This window comes from Zea mays, chromosome 9 (genome assembly GCF_902167145.1).
Source record: "Zea mays cultivar B73 chromosome 9, Zm-B73-REFERENCE-NAM-5.0, whole genome shotgun sequence".
In the NCBI taxonomy this organism is placed as follows: domain Eukaryota; kingdom Viridiplantae; phylum Streptophyta; class Magnoliopsida; order Poales; family Poaceae; genus Zea; species Zea mays.
In genome coordinates, this window is record NC_050104.1 from 104,944,097 (window position 1) to 104,965,865 (window position 21,769).

Sequence of the window (21,769 nt, forward strand, 5' to 3'; positions counted from 1 at the left end):
CAACTGTGTACATGATGGCACAGGAGCAGTAGTATCTCTAAGCAATGTTCTGCACTGTATCATCCGTATTATATATAAGTGAATAAAAAAACTGCAGATTTTATTGTGGAATTCCAAAAGCAGCTACAGCTAGCCTACATCGCCGGTCTAGCTCAACAAGATTGGTACCGTATCTATAAGACTATAAGATAAATTCGCCTGATATATCTCCAAGAAAAAGCAAGCCCATCGTCCTACCGTATTAGCAATGGAGGCAGCAGCAGGAGAGGGGCCGACGACGACGATGAAGACGGTGTGCGTGACCGGCGCGGGGGGTTTCGTGGCCTCGTGGCTCGTCGAGCGCCTCCTCGCCGGCGGACGATACAAGATCCACGGCACCGTCCGCGATCCCGGTAACTTCATTTTTGATAGATACACGTACGATCCACGGCACCGTACCGTCGTGAGTTCTTCTTTGTTCCCGACAGGAGCTAGAGCGAAGCGACTGAGAGAGAGTGTGTGTGTATATGACAATTGATCGATTCGTGCGCATGCAGGCGACGCCAAGAACGCGCACCTGCTGGGGCTGGACGGCGCCGCGGAGCGGCTGCGGCTGTTCAAGGCCGACCTGCTCGACTTCGGCAGCCTGGCGGCGGCCATTGCAGGCTGTGACGGCGTCTTCCACGTGGCCTGCCCCGTCCCCGACTATACCCTCACCGACCCCGAGGCACCAGCTAGCTAGCACTCGCCCTTAATTTCTCGTCATGCATGCATTTGCCTTCGCTTCGATCTCCATCGGACAGACAGACACTCACTGACTCACACACAGTACGGCGTACGTCTCCATGTGTTGTTGCAGACCGAGCTGCTGGCTCCTGCCGTGACGGGCACCATGAACATCCTCAGGGCGTGCTCCGACGCCCATGTCAGGAGGGTCGTCGTGGTCTCCTCTCTCTCGGCTGTCATGATAAACCCTGACTGGGGCGAGTGCAAGGTCATGGACGAAGGTTGCTGGTCTGATGTCGACCTCTGCAGAACTACTAAGGTCACAACTCACAAACGAACTTGAACCCTGTTGCATCATGCCCTCACGGAAATTTGATATTAATGTTGATTGACAATCTGCTTCTCCCTCCATTCTCATCATAAGGATATATAATGCGTGTACAGTGATTGGTCCCTCCCCTAGATCTCCTGTCAAAGGATAGCACTAGTGGATTTAAGGGGTGTTTGGTTTATAGGGACTAAACTTTAGTCCCTCCACTTTATTCTATTTTAATTCATAAATTACTAAGGGGGTGTTTGGTTTTAGAGACTAATTTTTAGTCCCTCTAATTTATTCCACTTTAGTCACTAAATTGTCAAATATGGAAACTAAAATAGAGTTATAGTTTCCATATTTTGCAATTTATAAACTAAAGTGGAATAAAATGGAGGGACTAAAAATTAGTCCCTAGTAACCAAACACTACCTAAATAGGGAAAATAAAATATAGTTTTAGTTTCTATATTTAGTAATTTAGGACTAAAATGGAATAAAATGAAGGGACTAAACATTAGTCCCTAGAAACCAAACACCCCCTTAGATGGCGAAATGTGGCACACTGTATATATAGCACTAGCCTATTAGGCACAATTAGTAATCGTGTCATGCCATGCCCATAAACATGCTAAGCTACCGGTCTAGGCACGACACTGTCCAAATAAACCTTGAACACACTCTGTCTCTGTCTGCCTGCTCATTTTCATTTTGTTGTCAGTGTTCTGTTTCAGTTCAATTTGTGTGTCGATCTGTCAGTCTCGTGGTCAAAGCCACTTGAGAGTTAAGTAAGCACGATCTGATCGTGTGTGTAGTGAGGAAGTTAGTGTGCATGTGTGGAGTTGTGTGTGTGTGAAGTAGAATCACGCTAACGTAACTTGTGTATGTCGGTTGTTACATTATTCAATCAATACAATCTGAGAAAAGTTGCTACCAGTTGGAGAAGCACCAATCCGTGTTATGTTCCCTAGCATTACGTGCATGTATTGGTGATCATTTGCAAGCTCGCCGACGACCTAGTGGAGGTTGTTTCATCGGTGAGTTGTTGGCAAGCGTAGCATCGGAGCCCGTTGTGGACCGGGATTCGATTGCGGCGAGATATCATAGGAGGAATCAGGATCACATGGTCGAGTACGCCATGGCAACTCCACCCAGTAAGGACGACAACAACAAGACCTACAACGACGACAACTTTGAGGGGAGCTCGGGTGGTGGTGTGATCCAACATGTGATTCACGAGGTGGGAGGAGGGAATAACTATCCCACTCTCACCAAAATGAATTATGCAAACTGGGTACTGCTAATGAAGGTGAAACTCAAGGCACGGGGATGGTGGGCACTATTAAACCAGATAGAGGCGATCTAAAGGAAGACTTGATGGCACTTTATCGACTATGAATTGCGGTACCGTCGGAGATGATTCCAGTGGTGTCAAGCAAGGACTCCACAAAGGAGGCCTGGGAGGAGATCTAGACCCTACAAATCAGATTATTGAGTGAGAGCCTCCATGGCACAACAACTGCTCAGATAGTTTGAGATAACGACGTTGAAGGAAGGGGAAACCATCGAGGATTTCTTAATGCGGTTGAGTGGCATGGTTCAACAACACACCACGCTTGATGAGAAGTTGGAGGAGTCCAAGGTGTGTGGGAAGTTCCCGAGGAGTGTGCCAACACGATACAAACAACTTGTAATCGTGATCTAGACACTCGATGTCGACACACTTTCTCTGGTCGATGACACCAGATGATTGAGGGTGGCGGTAGAGGAAATTGAAACTCCATCAAAAATACTGAACCATAACAAAAAAACTCTACCTCTTAGAGGAGGCCTAGGAAGAGAAGTGGAAGCTACGAGGCTTGGAGAAGTCGACTGATGGTGGGCCAAGAGGCAAGAGCGGTGGTGGACACCATGGCGGACGTGAGGAAGGGATCGTGGCTTTAGCTAAGGCCATTCTGACTTAGGTGGATCGTCATCATCTGGTTTGGCGAGAGAAATGGTGAAGCTGGGTCGTGACCAGTGCCAAAAATGTGGCAAGAATGGACACTGAGGAAATGAGTGTCCCAACAAGCTCAAGAAGGAGGTGGCATTCATAGTCCAAGAGGAAGAGACGCTCATGTTAGTGACTATTACATTCTTGACATAGGTCAAGAAAGGGGATAAGGTGGAAGATGATGGAACAATGGTGGAGTTCAGATGTTCTAGAGTGCATACTACAATAGAAGTTACTGAGAAATTGGCGACCTAGATACAGATGGTGTTGCGGTGGAGCCGTTGGAGATTGCACATCTCTTGCATCTTTAGGAAGAGAAGGTGTTACCCCAACTATGGAAGCAGAGGTGGGTGAAAAAGACTAGATCTTCGATACCGAGGCCACAAATCATATGTCAGGGTCTCGATTAGTGTTTGCGAAGCTAGACAAGGAGGTGCAAGGAACTATTTGATTTAGGGATAACTTAGTAGTGGAGATCAAAGGCTGAGGTATGGTGACATTCAAGTGAAAGAATAGGGAACTAAGGGAATTCATGGGCATGTACTACATTCCGTGTTTGAAGGCCAACAACATTAGTGTTGGGAATAGATGAGGCTGATTACGAAGTCTGTATCAAGGGCGATGTAATGAACATCAGTGAGGTAGCTGGATGACTGCTCGGTGCTCGCGAGGGTGACACGAGGAAGTAATCGCCTCTATATTCTGAAGGTGAACTTGAAGACACCCATTTGTCTCTCGGCGCGCAACAATCTGATGGCCCAAAATGGCATGCTTAGTTAGGGCATGTGAACCAACCAGTGCTATGAATCATGCATGGCAGGGATCTGGTGCATGGCCTACCTCCCATCGAGCAAGTTGATGAACTGTGTGAGGCATGCATGGCAGGGAAGAAGAAGAGAACGTCATTCCCAGAATAGGCGAGGTGGCGAGCCGACTTCACACTGGAGTTGGTCTAGGGTGACTTTTGCGGGTTGATCCACCCACCGGCGTTAAGCGGGAATGCATTCTTTCTTTTGCTCATTGACGATAAAAGCAGATACATGTGAATTTTCCATTGATATCAAAAGATCAAGCTACATGAACAATTCTGGAGTTCTAGGTGAGTGTTGAAGGAGAGTCAGGGTGCAAGCTTATGATGTTGCACATGGAATGCGGAGGTTAATTTAGCTCCAAGGAATTCACAGAATATTGTGTGATAGAGGGCTTTCATAGACAATTTACAGTGGCATACTCTCCGCAACAAAATAGAGTTATCGAGCGTCAAAACTCCATGATCATGGGTGCATCTCGAAGTATGTTGAAAGGCAAAGGGTTGCCCAACTGGTTTGAAGGGGAGGTAGTAGTCACCGCTGTCTACCTTTTGAACAGAGTCTCATGCATGGGGATCCAAGGGAGAACATCTTTTGAAGTTTGGTATTGGAAGAAATTGGCAGTGCATCATTCGAAGGTTTTTAGGTGTATTATTTATTTGAGGAACACAACAACACCACACTTGAAGGAGCTTGATGAGCGAGGCCAAAAGATGATCTTCGTCGGGTATGAGCGAGGCACTAAAGCATTTAGGGCATATGACCCAATCACCAAGTGTGTAACCATAACTCAAGATGTGGTGTTCGATGAATAAGCTTGCTGGGATAGGTCTGATGGCAACAAGGGTGGTGAAGGAGATGTCACTAATTCTAGTGATCTTGTTGTTGATTACCAGGTAGCTCCAAATGTGGCTAGGGCAGGCATTGTTGGTGAAACAATTATGGAACTAAGATTTATCTAGGTGATACTTTGCTTAGGACCGAGGAGCTGGACGAGGAGAGTCTGGATGTCGACCATTGATGATGATCCTTTGTGGACACTTTCTGTAGATGACATCATTGGACCAACAATAGCTCCTGGTTATGCTGCACACAACATCCATAACATCTGTTCATGGTGGATTCTGAGGAGCCCACATCTATGGGTGAGGCTACACATGAAGAAGTGTGGTGCAAGGCAATGATGGAGGAGTTACAGACCATCAAAGAAAACAAGACTTGGACACTCACTGAGCTACCTGCTAGGCGTCGAGCTATTGGGCTCAAGTGGGTGTATATGGTGAAGCAAAATGAGCATGGTCCTATAATGAGACACAAGGTGCGCCTCGTGGGTGATGGGTTTTGCTCAACAACATGGTGTTGATTATGAAGAAGTCTTTGCACCGGTAGATCGAATGGAGACAGTGCAGCTGTTACTGGCTATAGCGATGTACACCATATGGATCTGAAAATAATATTTTTGAATGGTGACCTTCTGGAGGAGGTGCATGTACAGAAGCCCCTCAGTTTTGTTTGACCTAGTCATAAACACAAGGTACTGACCCTTCATAAATCACTCTATGGTTTACATCAGGCACCTCATCCATGGTATCACAAACTAGATCCGAGACTGGTTGAATTGGGGTTTATTAGGTGTGAGTCTGATCACACAATCTATAGAAGGGGTGTGGTGGGTGAGAGACTGATTGTGGGGGTGTATGTAGATGACTTGATAATTATAGGCAAAAATAGTAGTAATATCAGAGAATTTAAATTGCAAATGTATGATATTTTCAAGATGAGTGATCTAGTTTTGCTTTCTTACTACTTAGCAATTGAAGTAAAACAAAGTAGTTCTAGTATATCATTATCTCAAGGATATTATGCTCTGAAAATTCTAGAAAACTAGGGTATGTTGAAATGCAATCCATGCAAAGTTCCCATGTAGCCAAAACTGAAATTGAGGAAGGAGAGTGACATTCCACTTGTGTATGCTTCTATATTTAGAAGTGTGGTAGGGAGTTTGAGATATTTGGTTAATACCAGGCCAGATATTGCTTTCAGTGTGGGATATGTAAGCAGGTATATGGAGGCACGACATGAAGAGCATCTAACTACAGTAAAACACATTTTGAGGTACATGCTACTACAATCAAGGTTGGGGGTATTCTATCCAAGGAACAAGAACATGATAGAAATGTCGGGATGCAGTGATAAGGACCTAGCTGGTGATATGGACAGTAGGAAGAGCACTTCAAGTACCATATTCTTCCTATAAAAAAGTACTATCAACTAGCAATCCTCCAAGCAAAGTGTGGTGGCTCTCTTAAGTTGCGAAGCTAAGTATATAGCAGCTGCAACAACTGCCTACCAAGCTATTTGGCTGACAGGGTTGCTGTTTGAATTGAAGGATGAAAGAGCAAGTGTGTTAGTGTTGAGTGTGTCATTGTCCAAGAATCATGTTCTCATGATTGATCCAAACATACTGATGTGAGATTTCATTTGATTCGGGTATATGACAACATGAAGAAAATTGAAGTGAAGTTCATCAGAACAAAAGAGTAATTGGGGGATATTCTCACCAAGCCTTTTTGCAAGAATAAGTTTGCTGAATTTTGCAACAAGATTGCTATGTGTATCAAGGATTATGGGGAGAGTTGCTAAAATAAACCTTGGACACACTTGTTTCAATCTTCAGTTTGTCTATCTATTCATTTTCATTCTATTGCCGGTGTTCGATTTCAGTTTTGTTTATATGCCGCTCCTATCAGTCTTGTGGTCAAAGCTAGTTGGTTGTTAGTGTAAGCATGATCTGATCGTGTGTAGTGAGGAAGTTAGTGTGTATGCATGGTGTTGTGTTTGTGTGTGAAGTAGAATCGCACTAATGTAACTAGTGTCTTTTAGTTGTTGCATTCAATCAATGCAATATGAAAAAAGCTACTGCTAGTTAGAGCATCACCAATCTGTGTTCTATTCCCTAGCATCACATGTGTATGTTGGTGATCATTTGCAAGCTTGTCGATGACCTAGTGGAGGTGGTCTCACCAGCGATTTGCTAACAGGCGCTATAGTGCCTAATCTTGTTGCGCCAGCACAATGTGGCACTAGCACGTAGTAGTGCTCGAGTCAGCCCAAACACTTTCATTTTTAAGAGCTCAAAAAGTTTAGAACATCTTTAAGATTACAAATATGATTTCAAAACATGAATATTCATACCAATATAGACCAGATTTATCACATTTAAAACCATAACAAATCACAATTTACAATCACTTGCACACATTGTAATTGTATCCACAAACCACTAGTGGTCTAAGCCATGCCTAATCATGCCGACTACTTAACTATGTTGTCCTCATTCTAGCCCGCCATATTGAGATGGCGGCCTAGGCATGGCACTGGATCTCATGCCGTGATGGCATGGGCACTATATGGATCATGTTGTGCCAAGCCAAAGCACTATAGGTTCTGCCATGCCTAGTGACGACCCATTTAGTATGACCCACTTGGCCACCTATAGTAGTGGGTAAGGTTGAAAATGTAAGGATTAAATTCCAACCCGATCTATCTCATTTTCTACATTTAACTGGTCCATTGTTATATACTAAAAAAATTCAAAAATAGGACAAAACATGGATTAGGGCTTAGCAGAAATGGGATAGAAATAGAATAGCCTTCATCCCATATGATTTCTCAGGATTCCATATTTGACCAAAAACATATAGTATTTCATTTGATTTCTCAAATCTAGGACAAGGACAATAGACCATACCCTTAAGGCCCAATAGCTCTAAGGTCCATCTCGACAACATAAATGGAAAATGGTAACCTTTCTCCTCTCATGTTGATTCTCTTTAAAACTCTTGCTTAGTATGTTTTTTCGGTGCCTTGTCACTCTTCGTCGCCTGGTCAGCCATACGACTTCCATCACCCCTATACTTGTTTGTTGTTTACAGTCCATCCACAATATAGTGCAGGGTAGTAGTATGCCAGGCTTGGGAATTGGGATGTCACATGAGTTGTCATAGGTCTCATATCTTAATGTATATATGTTCTTTGCGTAAAGATTCGTGTCATATTTTTTTATTTGACTCCAAGCAATCTATTGTGAGGCCATGATCCTCCCCCGTTAGTTCTTCTATTGGCACTACTAGATTAGTAAAAGACAATTAAACAACGAATAATGGGTCTTCTAGCACTTATAAACCTTTGATCATGCCAAATGCAATGCATACATGCATCTCAACAAGGAATTGATTATTGAAGACATGGTAAGCAATATAAGTGTGATATTGTGGCTATAATTCCTAGCTTCTGATCATTTCCATTGAATTTTTTGTCTGTATTAGTTTGTTTCCATATACAATTATATTCCTCATTTCCACCAAAAAATATAGAAATGAAAACAGGAAAGAGATCTTTCATCCATTTTGTCCTTTTTCATCCCTAATAGTGGGGAGTATGGGTGTAGTTGGTAGTATAGTATTAATTATTAAGCAATGGCTTTTATAGTGGGTGACATTGGCTTTTATAGTAGGTGATGCTCCAAGCTTGGGGTCTATGGCAACTAGTTGAAATCGACACCATGGATGAAGTCTAGGATCGATTGAGGTTATCCTCCAAGAAGTGACATGGAAGTATGTCCATAAGCTAAAAAATAAGGACACACTAAAGCTTTACTAGGATATCCTTAAGCCCATGCATGTGGGCTTCAATTGTGTGCCCAAGCGAGGATGCATCATATTCTATGAGAGTATGAGGCCATCACGTTCTATGACAGGGAGGTAGTGTTGGACTATGCACTACATTTGTAGTTGCTCATGGTTTTAGTGTTGGACTTGAGCAGTAGATCATTAGTAAGTACCTATGGGTGTTTCCACCCAAGTTCGCATAAATCGTGCTCTTGATCGACACTCTACTCAATCTCTCCACCTCCATGATTAAGAATGTAATAGAGGGACTGAAGGCCATGGGGAAAGGAGTTAAGGCGATAATGACATAGATGGTGATGGGTAGAAAGTTGTTCCTCATGAATGAGTAATGTGTGGCTCACATGCACGACTAGCAAAAGCCTAGTGGCTTGTCAAGTCATGGAAGTATTAGACAACAACTTGGAAGGTCACTTCCATAGAGGAATAAGGATGGTGATTCCTGCTATGGAAAGGAGAACACACCGCGGAACCATGACTTCTGCCACAAGTGCGATAAGATGGAAGACTAGTCTTGACACTATAAGAGCAAGTACATCTTGCTTTGGGCATGGATGATGAACCGACACTCCTAATAGGTAAAATATTTGTGCTATGAAACTAATAAGCTTATGACACACTAGAAATTTATTCTTGATGAACAGTGCACCCAAGGTCAACTTGAGTGCGAAGACACATATATAGAACAATGTTGGTATGTTGACTCTATCATCAAATACCACATGATTAGGAGGAGAGATAGAGGTATTCATGGTATTCAACGTGGGCCTCACTATCTCTAGGGAGTTTGGTTATGGCCCCAACATCGACATATGTGGGTGTTACATGATCTTGTTCAAGAGATAGACTGGTGACACTAGGCGTTCATAAATGTGTACTACACCCCAAGCTTTAGTCAAGTTTCATCATGGATGAGTGGATTTGCATAATGTTAGTTAACCATGGAGTTCTACATATCCCAAACTACGAGCGACATCATCTCTCTAAGGTATATCAAATAAGGAACCAATGTTATGTCCTAGATCTTCACATTATGCAATCAGTGTGTTTGGCAACACATGACAATGTCTTGTTGAAATGCCCTATTCAAGCATCATAGCTCACACATTGGTGAGCCTCATGCACCATGACATGGCGAGGGGTCTTACAAATCAAGCACACTAAGGAACCATGTGACAGCTAAGTGGCCAAAAAGCAAAGGAGGCCCCCATTCTTGAATACAGTGAAGTGTTGTATTGATGATATACTCAAACTCATGCATGACACCTCTACATTATACTCACCTAAATGACACATGGAGGGTGGCACTACTTCTTGCTGCTGATATAGGACCATAGTTGTTGCATGTGGTTGTGTCTGTCAATGAGAAAGAACAAAACAATGACTATTATTAATTAGTTTCGTGCATGGGTGGAAGTGAAATACAATAAGAAGTTATGAGTGCTAAGGATGGATAGGGCCAAAGATTTCATGTCGGTGGAGTTTAGTGAGTATTGAGCCAATTGTGGTGTTGTGCAACATCACACAACACCATACTCACTACAACAAAGCAACATCATGGATCAAAGAAGCCATATAGTCATCAGTATGGTTAGAAGCACGCCGAAGGCAAGGAAGATGTCATCAGAGTTTAGGGATAAGTGGATTCCACTGCTATCATCATCCTCAATAGAGCTCTAAAAAGAGCTTGTAGGTGGTGGTGATGTATGAAGCCTAGAATGGGAGAAAAGCTAGACATATCATACCTATGTAGTTTTGGATGCATTAGGCATGTCAAGGAGATGAAGGCCTACATCTCCAAGCCTGAATAGGAGCACCCAAGTGGTGTTCCTAAGATATAAGGCAGGTATCAAGGCGTATTGCCTCTTCGACTTGCCCGGTGGACGACTCCACATTTCACAGGATGTGATTTTTCACGAGAAGGCAATCTTGAATAGGTGGAGTCCTAGTGCAAGGGAAGTATATGAACTCCATGGGACCTCCACCATTGATCACTTGGTAGTTCATGGTTTGGGAAATGTTGGCAAAGTAGGGGAAAGGAAATAAGGCAGTCTGATCATCCACAATAAGGAGAACCTAGTCGGACCACTAGTTGGGGAAGAGGAGTATTCCAACATTCTAGTCATCAATGGTCCATCCATCCCATCCAATGGATAATGGTGTATCCATCATGTTAGGGGCAGTCTTGTGGGTCTTTTCATTTTCAAGGTGGAGGACCAGATGGGTCCATCAAGCATTGTGTGACAAAAGCTGAAGTATCAATCCTAATGGGATATTGGACATCATCGCTAACCCCAAAAGGTGTAGAATATGGTGTCTCTACTTCTTTCTCCATGTTGCTAGGTTCCATTTGCTTTTTCACCCTACAAATAGAAAACTCTCCATACATCAACATGAGCATAAGTGATTTGATCTATAGTTTAGCTCCCTAAGTGATCTCTTAAGGGAGGTGTGCCCCATCAGACAAGATCCCCATGAACTTGAGGAGGAATCGTATCTACCATGTTGCTAGAGCTATGAAAGATTGACAATGGTGGCTAACCATGCATGAAGATGTAAAGTGGTCTAGGAGAATGATACATATGATCTTGTTAATCCTTTGATTGGGTGCACACTAATAAGATTAACAAGGTGAAGCAAGACAAGCGGCACACCATTATGAAGCACAAGACAAGGTTTTGACCAGAGGGAAGGCATTGACTTCAAGGAAGCTTTCATACCAGTGGAGAGGATGGAGTGAATGATCCTCTTTAGCACTATTAGTGACAAGGGATGAGATAATTAACTAGATGAATGTGAATTTAGATTTAGAAGGAGCTTTTCAAGGTGGTCCACTTAGACAGCTGGATAAATTCTTCATTAAATGGAAGTGCTATAAGGTAATGCGTTTGTGCAAAGCCCTTTATGGCCTAAGGCTGGCATTATGGGCCTAGAGAATTGAGCTCAATTCCACTTTGGTCCACCTTAACTTCACCATCAGGTCTTGGCTGGTTGACATAGACAACTTCAAGCATGAGACGACGACTATATTCTGCATGAGTGGCTTTGGCTTGCTCACCTAGTACCAAGGCATAGAAGTGAAGTACAAGCATGCTAGATGCTAATGTAGGAGAGTTCTAGTTGTCGAAGGTGAGCACCATGTCGAATGTTCATACAATACAATAGCAAAGCATCCTCAGTGGCCTACACTACTTGAATCCAACATAGTTGAACCCTAGGCTTTTTGTGGGACACATGAGTCACTTCATGGAAGAGTCATAGGATGATCATTTGCTTTAATCAAGAACTTACTATGCTATGTGGTTGGGACCTACAATTATGGGGTCATCTTTTCCAAGCATTGTATCCTACTAAAGCTAATCAAGTTTAGTGATAGCGACATGGTAGGGGGGCATTGACGGGCAGAATATCTCAAATGTGCTCCTCATGTCCATCTTTTGGTAGTCATAGAAGTAGAGAGTGGTTAAAGTCTGCACCCATGAAGTAGAGTACAACACACGATGATACAAACCTACCACATAGTTTGGTTAAGGCATCCTCTTCGCCGTCTCATGAAGCAAGAGGCCACGAAGCCAATGTTGATGGTGGACAACAAGCCCACTATGGATGAGGAAGGATGAAGAGGGATGGGGTGGAATCATTTTAAGTTGACCCATGTTTGGTTTGGAGGTCCAGAGTCAGGGTCAAGGAATATTCTTTAAAAATAGTGGATGTGGTCGTCCCTCAAAAAATAAGGGACGGGTCAACCCAGGGTTGATCCCGTCCCATCCCTCGTTGACAACGAACCAAACACATCATAAAAGGATCAAGATACCCACTAAAATTTCTTGCACAAATTAAAACTTATTAATGATCACACTTCACACTTGTGCCTAGGAAGTGTTTCTATCTCACAATCAAGAGTTTTGCATTCTAGTTTTCAATCCTATACTATAATGAAAATACTTGCAATGTAAAAAATTGAATGTAATTGATCAAAAGTAAATGTTCAAAGTAAAGTAAGGATAAGAAATGTCATGGTGTTTTACCAAGTTATGAAAGAGGCATCACTCTCTACTAGTCCATGTTGGAGCACTCAAGCAAGGGTGTTGCTCGATTCATGCAAGGACCAAGTGCTCTCTATAGGCTACTTTTATGCCACTCTAACATGGTGAACCACCTAGAACCATGTACACCACAAGTTGGGTAACCAATGAGGTGTTTGAATGATCACCTAACTCCTAATTCTAACCAAACCATCTAGGTGATGTTGATCACTAAGAGTATTGAGTAAAAACTCTCACTTGACCAATCCAAAGGCCAACAAGAATGGTCGATGCACACAAGCTACTCTTAATGTACTAATGAGGTTGCTAATCACACAATTACCAACTCTTAAGTTTTTCACTAGGCAATGGCTCTTGCCACACCACAATGGGTTTCTTTAGCTCATCAAATGGGCAAAAGAGCTAGAATGGATGAGTTGGACATGTATCTATACACCCCAATCATCCAACTAGCCTTTATAGTAACTCTAATAGAATTTGCAATCATCAAACCATTTGACAACTAAGCATTAGACCATTGTCCTTAGTCCATCTAGACAAAATAATCATTGTGACTTCACTCTATCAGATATAGCCTTTAAAGTGTATAACATAAGAATATGGTCGTCTGCTGCTCACAAAACATCTCTAGTCACTTACTCGAGGGCATCAAACTAGAACGGAATGGTCTAACACTCACCATGTTTATAGGGTATGACGCTCTTGAGGACAGAACCCTAGCGACTATAGTTGCATCATTCGGTCCAATGGCATTTGTTGGAGTAGTCTAATGCAACTAAAACCTCTTTTCTCTATTTGGTAGACCGATGGTCTCAGTCACATTAGTTCAATGACCCTATTCCATCGGGTCTAACAACCATGCCTTCTCATGAATACCACGTGGAGGCATCAAACCATCTCCATTGGTTAGATGACCCTACTTTTAGGGTTTGATGCCTTAAAAATTCCCAAATCATACCTTATTCAAAAACTTTGTGAATGAGATTTACCCCAAACGACCTTTGGGCCTCATCTGAGCTACCTAAAGCTAAAACAACTGGTGTGCACCACACCTAATTCATTAGAATCACCTAGGTAAATCTACTAGTTCATACCCCCTTTATATTACAGTTCAAGGAAACAATGAAATCCTAAAATACTCCAATTGTATTTTAGCTCAAGTTGATAATTAGAACTAGTCCATGCTTAATCTTGTCATCCATCCTTCAAAAACCAAAACAAAATCTATACTTGGTGCCATGAAAACCATTGATTTCCCAAACAATCAACATTATTGTAACCTAACTCAAGTTTCCTCTACAAAACACATGTTAGTCACACTAGGCTTGTGTCATCATCAATCATCAAAACCACTGAGGCCTAGTTGCTCCCCATCTCCCCCTTTGGTCATTAATGATAACACTACTTCAAGTATGTGAAAGAATTGAGGTTTTTACAGTACTTGATTTGCATGAAATTTTGGCTTTAAAACAACAATGTTAGAAAAAAAGCATACAAACCAAGTCCATAACATGTACCATAAAGTTCAAAGGTTAAGCATATGTGCATGATTAAGGTCATTTGAATGAAATGTAAATATAAAAACAAAAACAAGCACAATTTATATGATATGAGTATAAAGAGAGAAATATGTCATACACATGAAACATGGCATGTAAAGCACGAAGGGAAGTGTGCATCCATAATATGAACATGTGAGTATTAAGAAAGAATAACCGTAAAAGTACCAAAATACATACTCCATCTCTCTCTCTCTCTCTTCCTATCTCACATACACTTTACCCTGTCCCCTATGGTGTCAAGCACCAAAACCTAAGGGTTGGTAGGAGGAGATAAAACAAACATGTTAGCTATGGAGACATGACAGGTGATCTCAAACTACTGCACATAAGGTGTATCATCAGAACTTGTATTGTTCGCAGCCATCACTCATTATCATAGGTAGAGTGGAGGAAGTATGCTAAGTTAGAGTAGAAAACTCTATAGCTAGGTTGATTGTCTATATATTGATAGAGGTGATCTCAGGTGCTACTAAAGTAGACTAACCAAGTCTCTCTAAAGAAACCATTGTTGTTGTTTCTATAGTCTTTAAAGTAGGAGTGATCATGACTATACGAGTATGACTATTTGATGGTATAAGCACCAATAAGGCCATAGACAAGGGGAGTCTCTATGTAGGCACAATAGGCTAAGCTATTGTAGGCACTAGCACTAGTAATTGAGGAGTGGGATGTCCAATGATCTCACTGAACTAGCAGCCAGACTCCTAGTAGATGAAATTAACGGTGTGGTCTAAACTGAGTAGTCTATCATTGAGATGCATTGTGCTTAGTATCTGTCCTGATTATAGTGTAGCAAATAACTGAGCATACTGGAACAGGGGAAAAGCAAACTAAAATAGAAACAGGTCATGACTCTAAGTCCACTAGAATGAAACACTAATGTAATAACAATCAATGTAGTTGTAGGAGACACCTACTAAATAAGAGGGATCATCTAAGGTGCACCAATAAAGCGTAGCATATGATCCATAAAGGCTAGAGGTTGTTGTTGTCTAGAGAGGAGCTGCTAAACCTGGAACTAGTCCTTTGGTTATTGAATTTGCTTGTTCTCTTGAACTCTTGACTGATGTTGTTGCTTTATTTGAAGTGATTATAGAATCTAAACAAGAGCATGGTCAACTAGTGGTATTAATTGAGGTGTTGCTGAGATAGATCTCCTAGCCTCTGAGTTGTGAGCTTTAGGGGAATTTGGGAAACAAACTAACTATCCTTGTTAGAGCTATCAATCATGTCATACTATTGTGTAAACAATCCTATAAGCCTCGACTGCCTAGTGGCCCTAATGGCCTCATCCTATTCATTTATTAAAATCAAATCTATGGGGTGAGCTGCTCAACATACCTACTTTAGGGCCTTGTTCTCTTGTTATCCATCTATAACAAAAGTCATCTTATAGACTAGGAACTAAGTGGGTGACTCATCTAACTCTTGCATAGAGTGATTCATCTTTCTGTCCAACTCCCTCATAAGTAAGTATGAGATCTAATGGGCATTGGGAAGCTTGTAATGGAACTTGATGACCTTTTCTATCATGTCTTCCATCTCTAAAGATAATCACATCTAGAATGTTAACTAATACTGAGATAGTAAAGCACTAAGAAGTCACTAATCGAGGTTAGACAACCCCTCCTTGTATCTACACATGACTAGAAGGCCCTCCTCATGATATCGTTCAAAAGATGACACACTTAGTTAAGCTTGCCAGGAGTTTGGCTAGAACCATCTCCAAATGTTGGCCTAAAGCAAGCTGCCACATTGGTTGTCCCTAGCAGCTCTCTATCATGAGGGCACCTAGGTGGATCACGTTGTCCTGTAAAATAGATTTGAAGATGACTAGTAGAGTCAATGAATCCAAGTCTCTCTTTGATAGCACTAGCAAAAAGTATATGTGTCCTATCTTCGAAAGTGAGCAAAAAGTACTCATAGTTAAGCTAGATCCAAAGGGAGGCATAGAACTCTGTAACCTAAGGCTCAACGTAGAAGCTAGACCATCCCAATAGATCTACCAATCCTGACAAGTAAGCTAGGTAGGGACATATTTACTCTCCTTCGTTAGCAACTATGTCCTCTAAGGGACTCACTCTATGAGGTCAGAGGGTGATCCCACTACAAGTTTTGGATAAGTGGAAGTCCTCATGAAGCGCTTTATAGAAGTCATTTGACGCTCTCAGGTCCCTCTCTACTAGAAACCACTACTCAAGTGGAACAAAGCATAACTCCTATACTCAAGAAGTACTCATAGTCCCCATGTAAAGATGCATAACCATAGGATGATATGGATATACTACTCTTAGGTGTGACGGTTGTATACAAGCTCCATGTCTTGGTCCCTCAGGGTGTGGTGTCATTGGTACTCGAGCATGAGTGGAACAATGGGCAGTCGACTATTGCTTAGTCTCTTACTATTGAGTTTGCTCTACCTATGGGTGCTCCTATATGACCTTAGTGATATGAATAGAGCCACTCCTACCACCTTGCTCTATGGCATCTACTACATAGGAAACATCTAGATCCCTCTGAGCCTCTATGTTAGCTAGTTTGGGCTTCCTAACGCTCTTAGTCTATACTGTCTTGCCCTTATCATTGGCTAAAGAGAGTTCTGGCAATCTGCCATGGTCATTGTCACTTGGACCACTGCCAACATTCTTTCTGCAAACCATCTCAATAAGATACAAGAGAGACACTAGTCAATACTCTCTCTATTACTATTAATTACTCAACCACTAAACCATTATATGGTTAACCTAGTTCTATACTCAAAGGCTTGGTCTCTTGTTTACTACTTAGTCTCCATTGTCACACACTACCTCAATTTACTGTCACACTTGGTCACTAATGAACCAAAAGATGGAAGAACTTTGATCATGGGGCCATGTGGTGAGAGTAGCCATGAAAACTACAAGGAAGAAGTAGAGAACTAGATCATAGCTGGTGCTAAAATTGGTTTGGAGATTTTATCAAATAGTTCAATGGTGAGGGAGTTATAACCTAGGGAGGAGATGACTTTGCAAAATTTTGGAGAATCTCTATCAGCTGGAGGGGAACAATGTGGAGCAGAGGAAGGCTCAGAGGTTCGCTAACCAACTGATAGCAATATGGTTAGCATGTAGGAGCTCGACAGAGCGGGAGAGGTGGATCATGTGAGCATAGGGTGGCATGTGTGTGTGGCACACTAGGAGGAACAAACCAGACACAATACAATGTAGGGCATGAGTGTGAGCACACGAGTAGGTGAATCAAGTGCGGTGTCTCTAGGCGGTAGAGGTGGGTGGACTTGCACACAGGGAAAGGTAGAGGTGCAATGACACAATGGGGAAGAAAGCCCCATGGCATGCAAGAGAGAGTTGATAGAAGAGAATGAGTGAGGCCCCATGAGTCAAATACAAGAAGGCAAAGCTTATGCCTAATTCAGTCGTTGGACCACCCATGTAGTATTGTCAGACCCACAGGTAGAGTCAGATGCATGCACAGAAAACACCAGAGAGCTCTTGTAGGCCATTGGACTGGTTTGACGAGCAACATCGGGCTTTGTGGTAGGAGTGTGCAGGTGGCATATGCGATGTACAATGACATTGGACTAGTCCAATGCCAATAGAGGTAGCATCATTGGACGGATTGCTAGATCTATGTAAAATCATAGCAACACCAACAACACCATTAGACCGATCCAATGCCCAGCAAAAGAAAGTTGTGAGATAGATCAGTGTCATCGTTCCATGCAAAGAACTAACCCTAGGGACATCAGACTTTCATCCAATTTCTGGTCCAACATTGGTTCGACACCTATAAAAGTTTATTTCTAGTTTCATTTATTTGTAGTGTTTTCTCCCAAACATGGCTCAACTTCAACAAAAATACCAAATAAGCACCAATTGAGACTAGTATGAGTGATCTCTATCTCAAACCCTCAATTTTTAAAATAGTTTGCTACGTGCTAGTCACATTTTTTATGAAAATATGAAACAAAAAGGGTGATGTGTCACCATGTGATTAACCAATAGGGGTTCCAAAAATAAGAAGCATCAAAAGCTACACCTATTGATATGTAGTCATAGCATATGCTCAAACTTTAAAATAAAAGAAGTGATATATCATGACATGAAACACAACACTTGAAATTATAATCTATTACTTGTCAAGTTTGAGCCTAAGTTAAGCTTTTCACATGCTTCTGGGTGGTAATGTTAACTTGGTTAAACAAGCCCTACATGCAAATAAAAATTTAAACATGTGATATATTATAATGCAATTCAAACAACACAAACTCATATTTAGGTGAAATTTCTTAGATCAAGAATATTAAGCTCATTCATTATCGTATGAAAGCTAGCTTTGTCTAGTGGTTTTGTAAAGATATCCGCTAGTTGATAATCCTTTCTCACTCTTTGTAGCGAAATCTCATCTTTTCCTACATGACTCTAAGGGCATGTACAATGCTGAAGGCAACTACCATCTCCAAGTGTTTTGAGGAATGCAGAGGCAAGACTGTGAGAAAGGATGTTATGTACTATATTTAATTCATACACAATCTTTATCACTATGCATCGATCAAGAATATATTGGATATTTGTAGCCATTTTCTTGCATGTTTATGGTGGATACTAAAATAAGGCATGTGAATTTCATGTAGAATCATAAATATAATTTATATTTATATAATAAGCACTCATAATACATGCCATGAGATTGCCTAGATATAATTAGTACAAAAATGATAACTTCATATAGATTGAATTTGTTATGTTTCCAAAGTGTTGGCATCTATGCTCAACCAAATTCGCCATGAGTTGAGTATGAGCTAAGAAAGCATGGATAGCAGAGTTTATCTATAGTGCTTCCACAAAGCAAGGGTCAAGATTATCACTAGCATGAACTACTGGTGGTAACACAATAATTGCACCCGTATTTTCATTCAAGTCTAATGGAATTTAAACCATATCTTTTTCATCATCGACTATCATATTGTAAAGGATAATGCATGCTTGCATTATGCTCAGAACATCCCACTTCTTCCATAAACATGCTGGTCAACAAACAATATCAAAACAAGATTGTAGAACACCAAAAGCACACTTAACATCATCCCTTGTGGATTATTGATATCTTGCAAATAATTTATATTTTCTAATTGAGGAAGATATTATATTTTCATGAGTGATATCCACTTAGCATATATTTTTTTTATCGACAAGATAATATTGAGCGTCATAGTGATACCATTCATAGTGAAGTGCACCCATGGAGCTTTCCCTCCTAGCACATCAATGAGCAATGGTAACTTATTTAACACATTGATGTCATTTTGGGATTCGGTCATACCAAACAAAGCATGGCATATACAAAGATCTCATGATGCCATCACTTTAATAATCATAGAAGGAACACCTTTGCCACACCATGCAAACATGCTGGCCCAACCTTCCGGTAGTTATTCCAAGCCCAGTGCATAGCATTGAATGGGTTGCTCACTAGTCACATAAATCCACCAATAGGATGCAATTGTTGTCAATAAAAGAATGCTTAAGCTATTTCATATATAATAAAATATTGGCTATATGCTAAATATGTTGAACAATTCATAGCTCGATAGCTAGCATAATTGATACACTAATTAGTGAAACTGTAAGATACCTAATTAAATTGTCATATACTAATTTCACAATTCCGTTAATGGACTAAAGCTAGTGTTGTTAGTACTAACATGAAATACTAGAATGGAATATTCATATAAAAAATAATTAGCCCACTAATCCAAATAAAGATGAATCAACTAGATAAATGAATAGACCTCAAAATCATCTCATTATCTTGGATTTTTAGTCTAGGAATGAACCACTTACCACACTATTGGATCTGATGCCTGACACTGCATCCATGGAGGAGTTTTTCGTCAAGAAGCTACATGCACACCCAATAATCTTGGGACATTAATGAGGCCTTGACTCTTGTGGTTCAACGAATCAGCACTAGAGAAGGATGATCCATCATGAACAACAACAACCTTAGAGGGATCCATGGCCCTCATGGCCTTTTGCTTTAATCATATATTCGTGATCATCCTCTAGCAGCCCACTACCGTTGTTGCTCGCTAGCGCACCTCCATCAGACCTTCTTCCTTTACAATAGCCTCTACAACTATACTCTTGGCTACCACTACTTGTGTTGTTGTCTAGCCTAACTATGTCCAAGCCGCTGCTTCTTCCATATCTAGAATGAAGGGATTTGCTTATAGCACCTTTGCCAAATCTATTATGAGAAGGTTTAGCAAGGTGGGACTGAATAGAATGGCCCGATTATTCGAAGATATAGAAGGGCTTGGGAATAATATGACACGATTGTTGGACGACATTCGTGGGCTTAGGAAGAATATGGCATGATGGGAACTTGTTCTTGTGTCTTGGAGAAATTCATCTAGCGCTGCAAAAAATTGTTGGAGGTTGTCATTAGCTCGTAACCAGCTCGTGCAGTGGTGGTTTCACTGTAGCATGGTTGTCGGCGTTTCGAGACCGGGGGGTCCCTAAGCCGACGAGTGAGTGTGCCGCGTGCCCCAGCCCAGATGGGTCGAGCGCGAAGGGGGGGAAAGGCGAGGTGGCCGGAGACGGGCGTGAGAGAGGTGGAAATCCCGCGGCCTTCGTGTTCGTCCCGCGCCCAGGCCGGGTGCGCTTGCAGTAGGGGGGTTACAAGCGTCCACGCGGGTGAGGGAAGCGAGCGGTCCCAAGAGAGCGCCTGTCCCGTCCTCGGTCCCGCGCGGCCAACCTTCTCTAAGAAGGCCCTGGTCCTTCCTTTTATAGGCGTAAGGAGAGGATCCAGGTGTACAATGGGGGTGTAGCAGAGTGCTACGTGTCTAGCGGAGGGAGAGCTAGCGCCCTAAGTACATGCCAATGTGGCAGCCGGAGAGATCTTGGCACCCTGCTGGCGTGATGTCGTGGCTGTCGGAGGAGCAACGGAGCCTGGCGGAGGGACAACTGTCGGTGCGGTCGAGTCCTTGCTGACGTTCCCCTGCTTCCGTAAGAGAGCTGAGAGCCGCCGTCGTCACAGAGCTTGTGGGGCGCCATCATTGCCCATCTGGCGGAGCTAGCCAGATGGGACACCGGTCTTGTTCTCTGTGACCCGAGTCGGCTCGGGGTAGGATGATGATGGCGCTTCCCGTTGACGTGGCGGGCCTGTGCCCTAGGTCGGACGACGTGGAGGCTCCTCCGAAGCCGAGGTCGAGTCTGTCTTCCGTGGCCGAGGCCGAGCCCGAGCCCCTGGGTCGGGCGAGGCGGAGATCGTTTGGCAGAGGCCAGGGCGGAGTCCGAGCCCTGTGGTCGGGCGAAGCGGAGTTCGTCGTCTTCTGGGGCTGCGCCCGAGTCCGAGCCCTGGGTCGGGCGGAGCGGAGTTCGCCGTCTTCCGGGTCTTAGCCCGAGTCCGAGCCCTGGGTCGGGCGGAGCGGAGTTCGCCGTCTTCCGGGTCTTAGCCCGAGTCCGAGCCCTGGGTCGGGCGGAGCGGAGTTCGCCGTCTTTCGGATCTTAGCCCGAGTCCGAGCCCTGGGTCGGGCGGAGCGGAGTTCGCCGTCTTCCGGGTCTTAGCCCGAGTCCGAGCCCTGGGTCGGGCGGAGCGGAGTTCGCCGTCTTCCGGGTCTTAGCCCGAGTCCGAGCCCTGGGTCGGGCGGAGC

At 42.7% G+C, this 21,769-nt stretch overlaps 1 protein-coding gene across 1 annotated transcript in view; it reads left to right on the forward strand.

The window, feature by feature from the left end:
- LOC103638788 (cinnamoyl-CoA reductase 1) overlaps window positions 1-21,769 on the forward strand; it is a 45,318-nt gene continuing 23,549 nt past the window's right edge. The window contains exons 1-3 of the mRNA XM_020544036.2: window positions 1-392; window positions 537-706; window positions 839-1,024. Of these exons, the coding sequence (XP_020399625.1) occupies window positions 248-392; window positions 537-706; window positions 839-1,024 (501 nt within the window). The 5' untranslated portion in view covers window positions 1-247. The remainder of the gene's footprint in view (window positions 393-536; window positions 707-838; window positions 1,025-21,769) is intronic.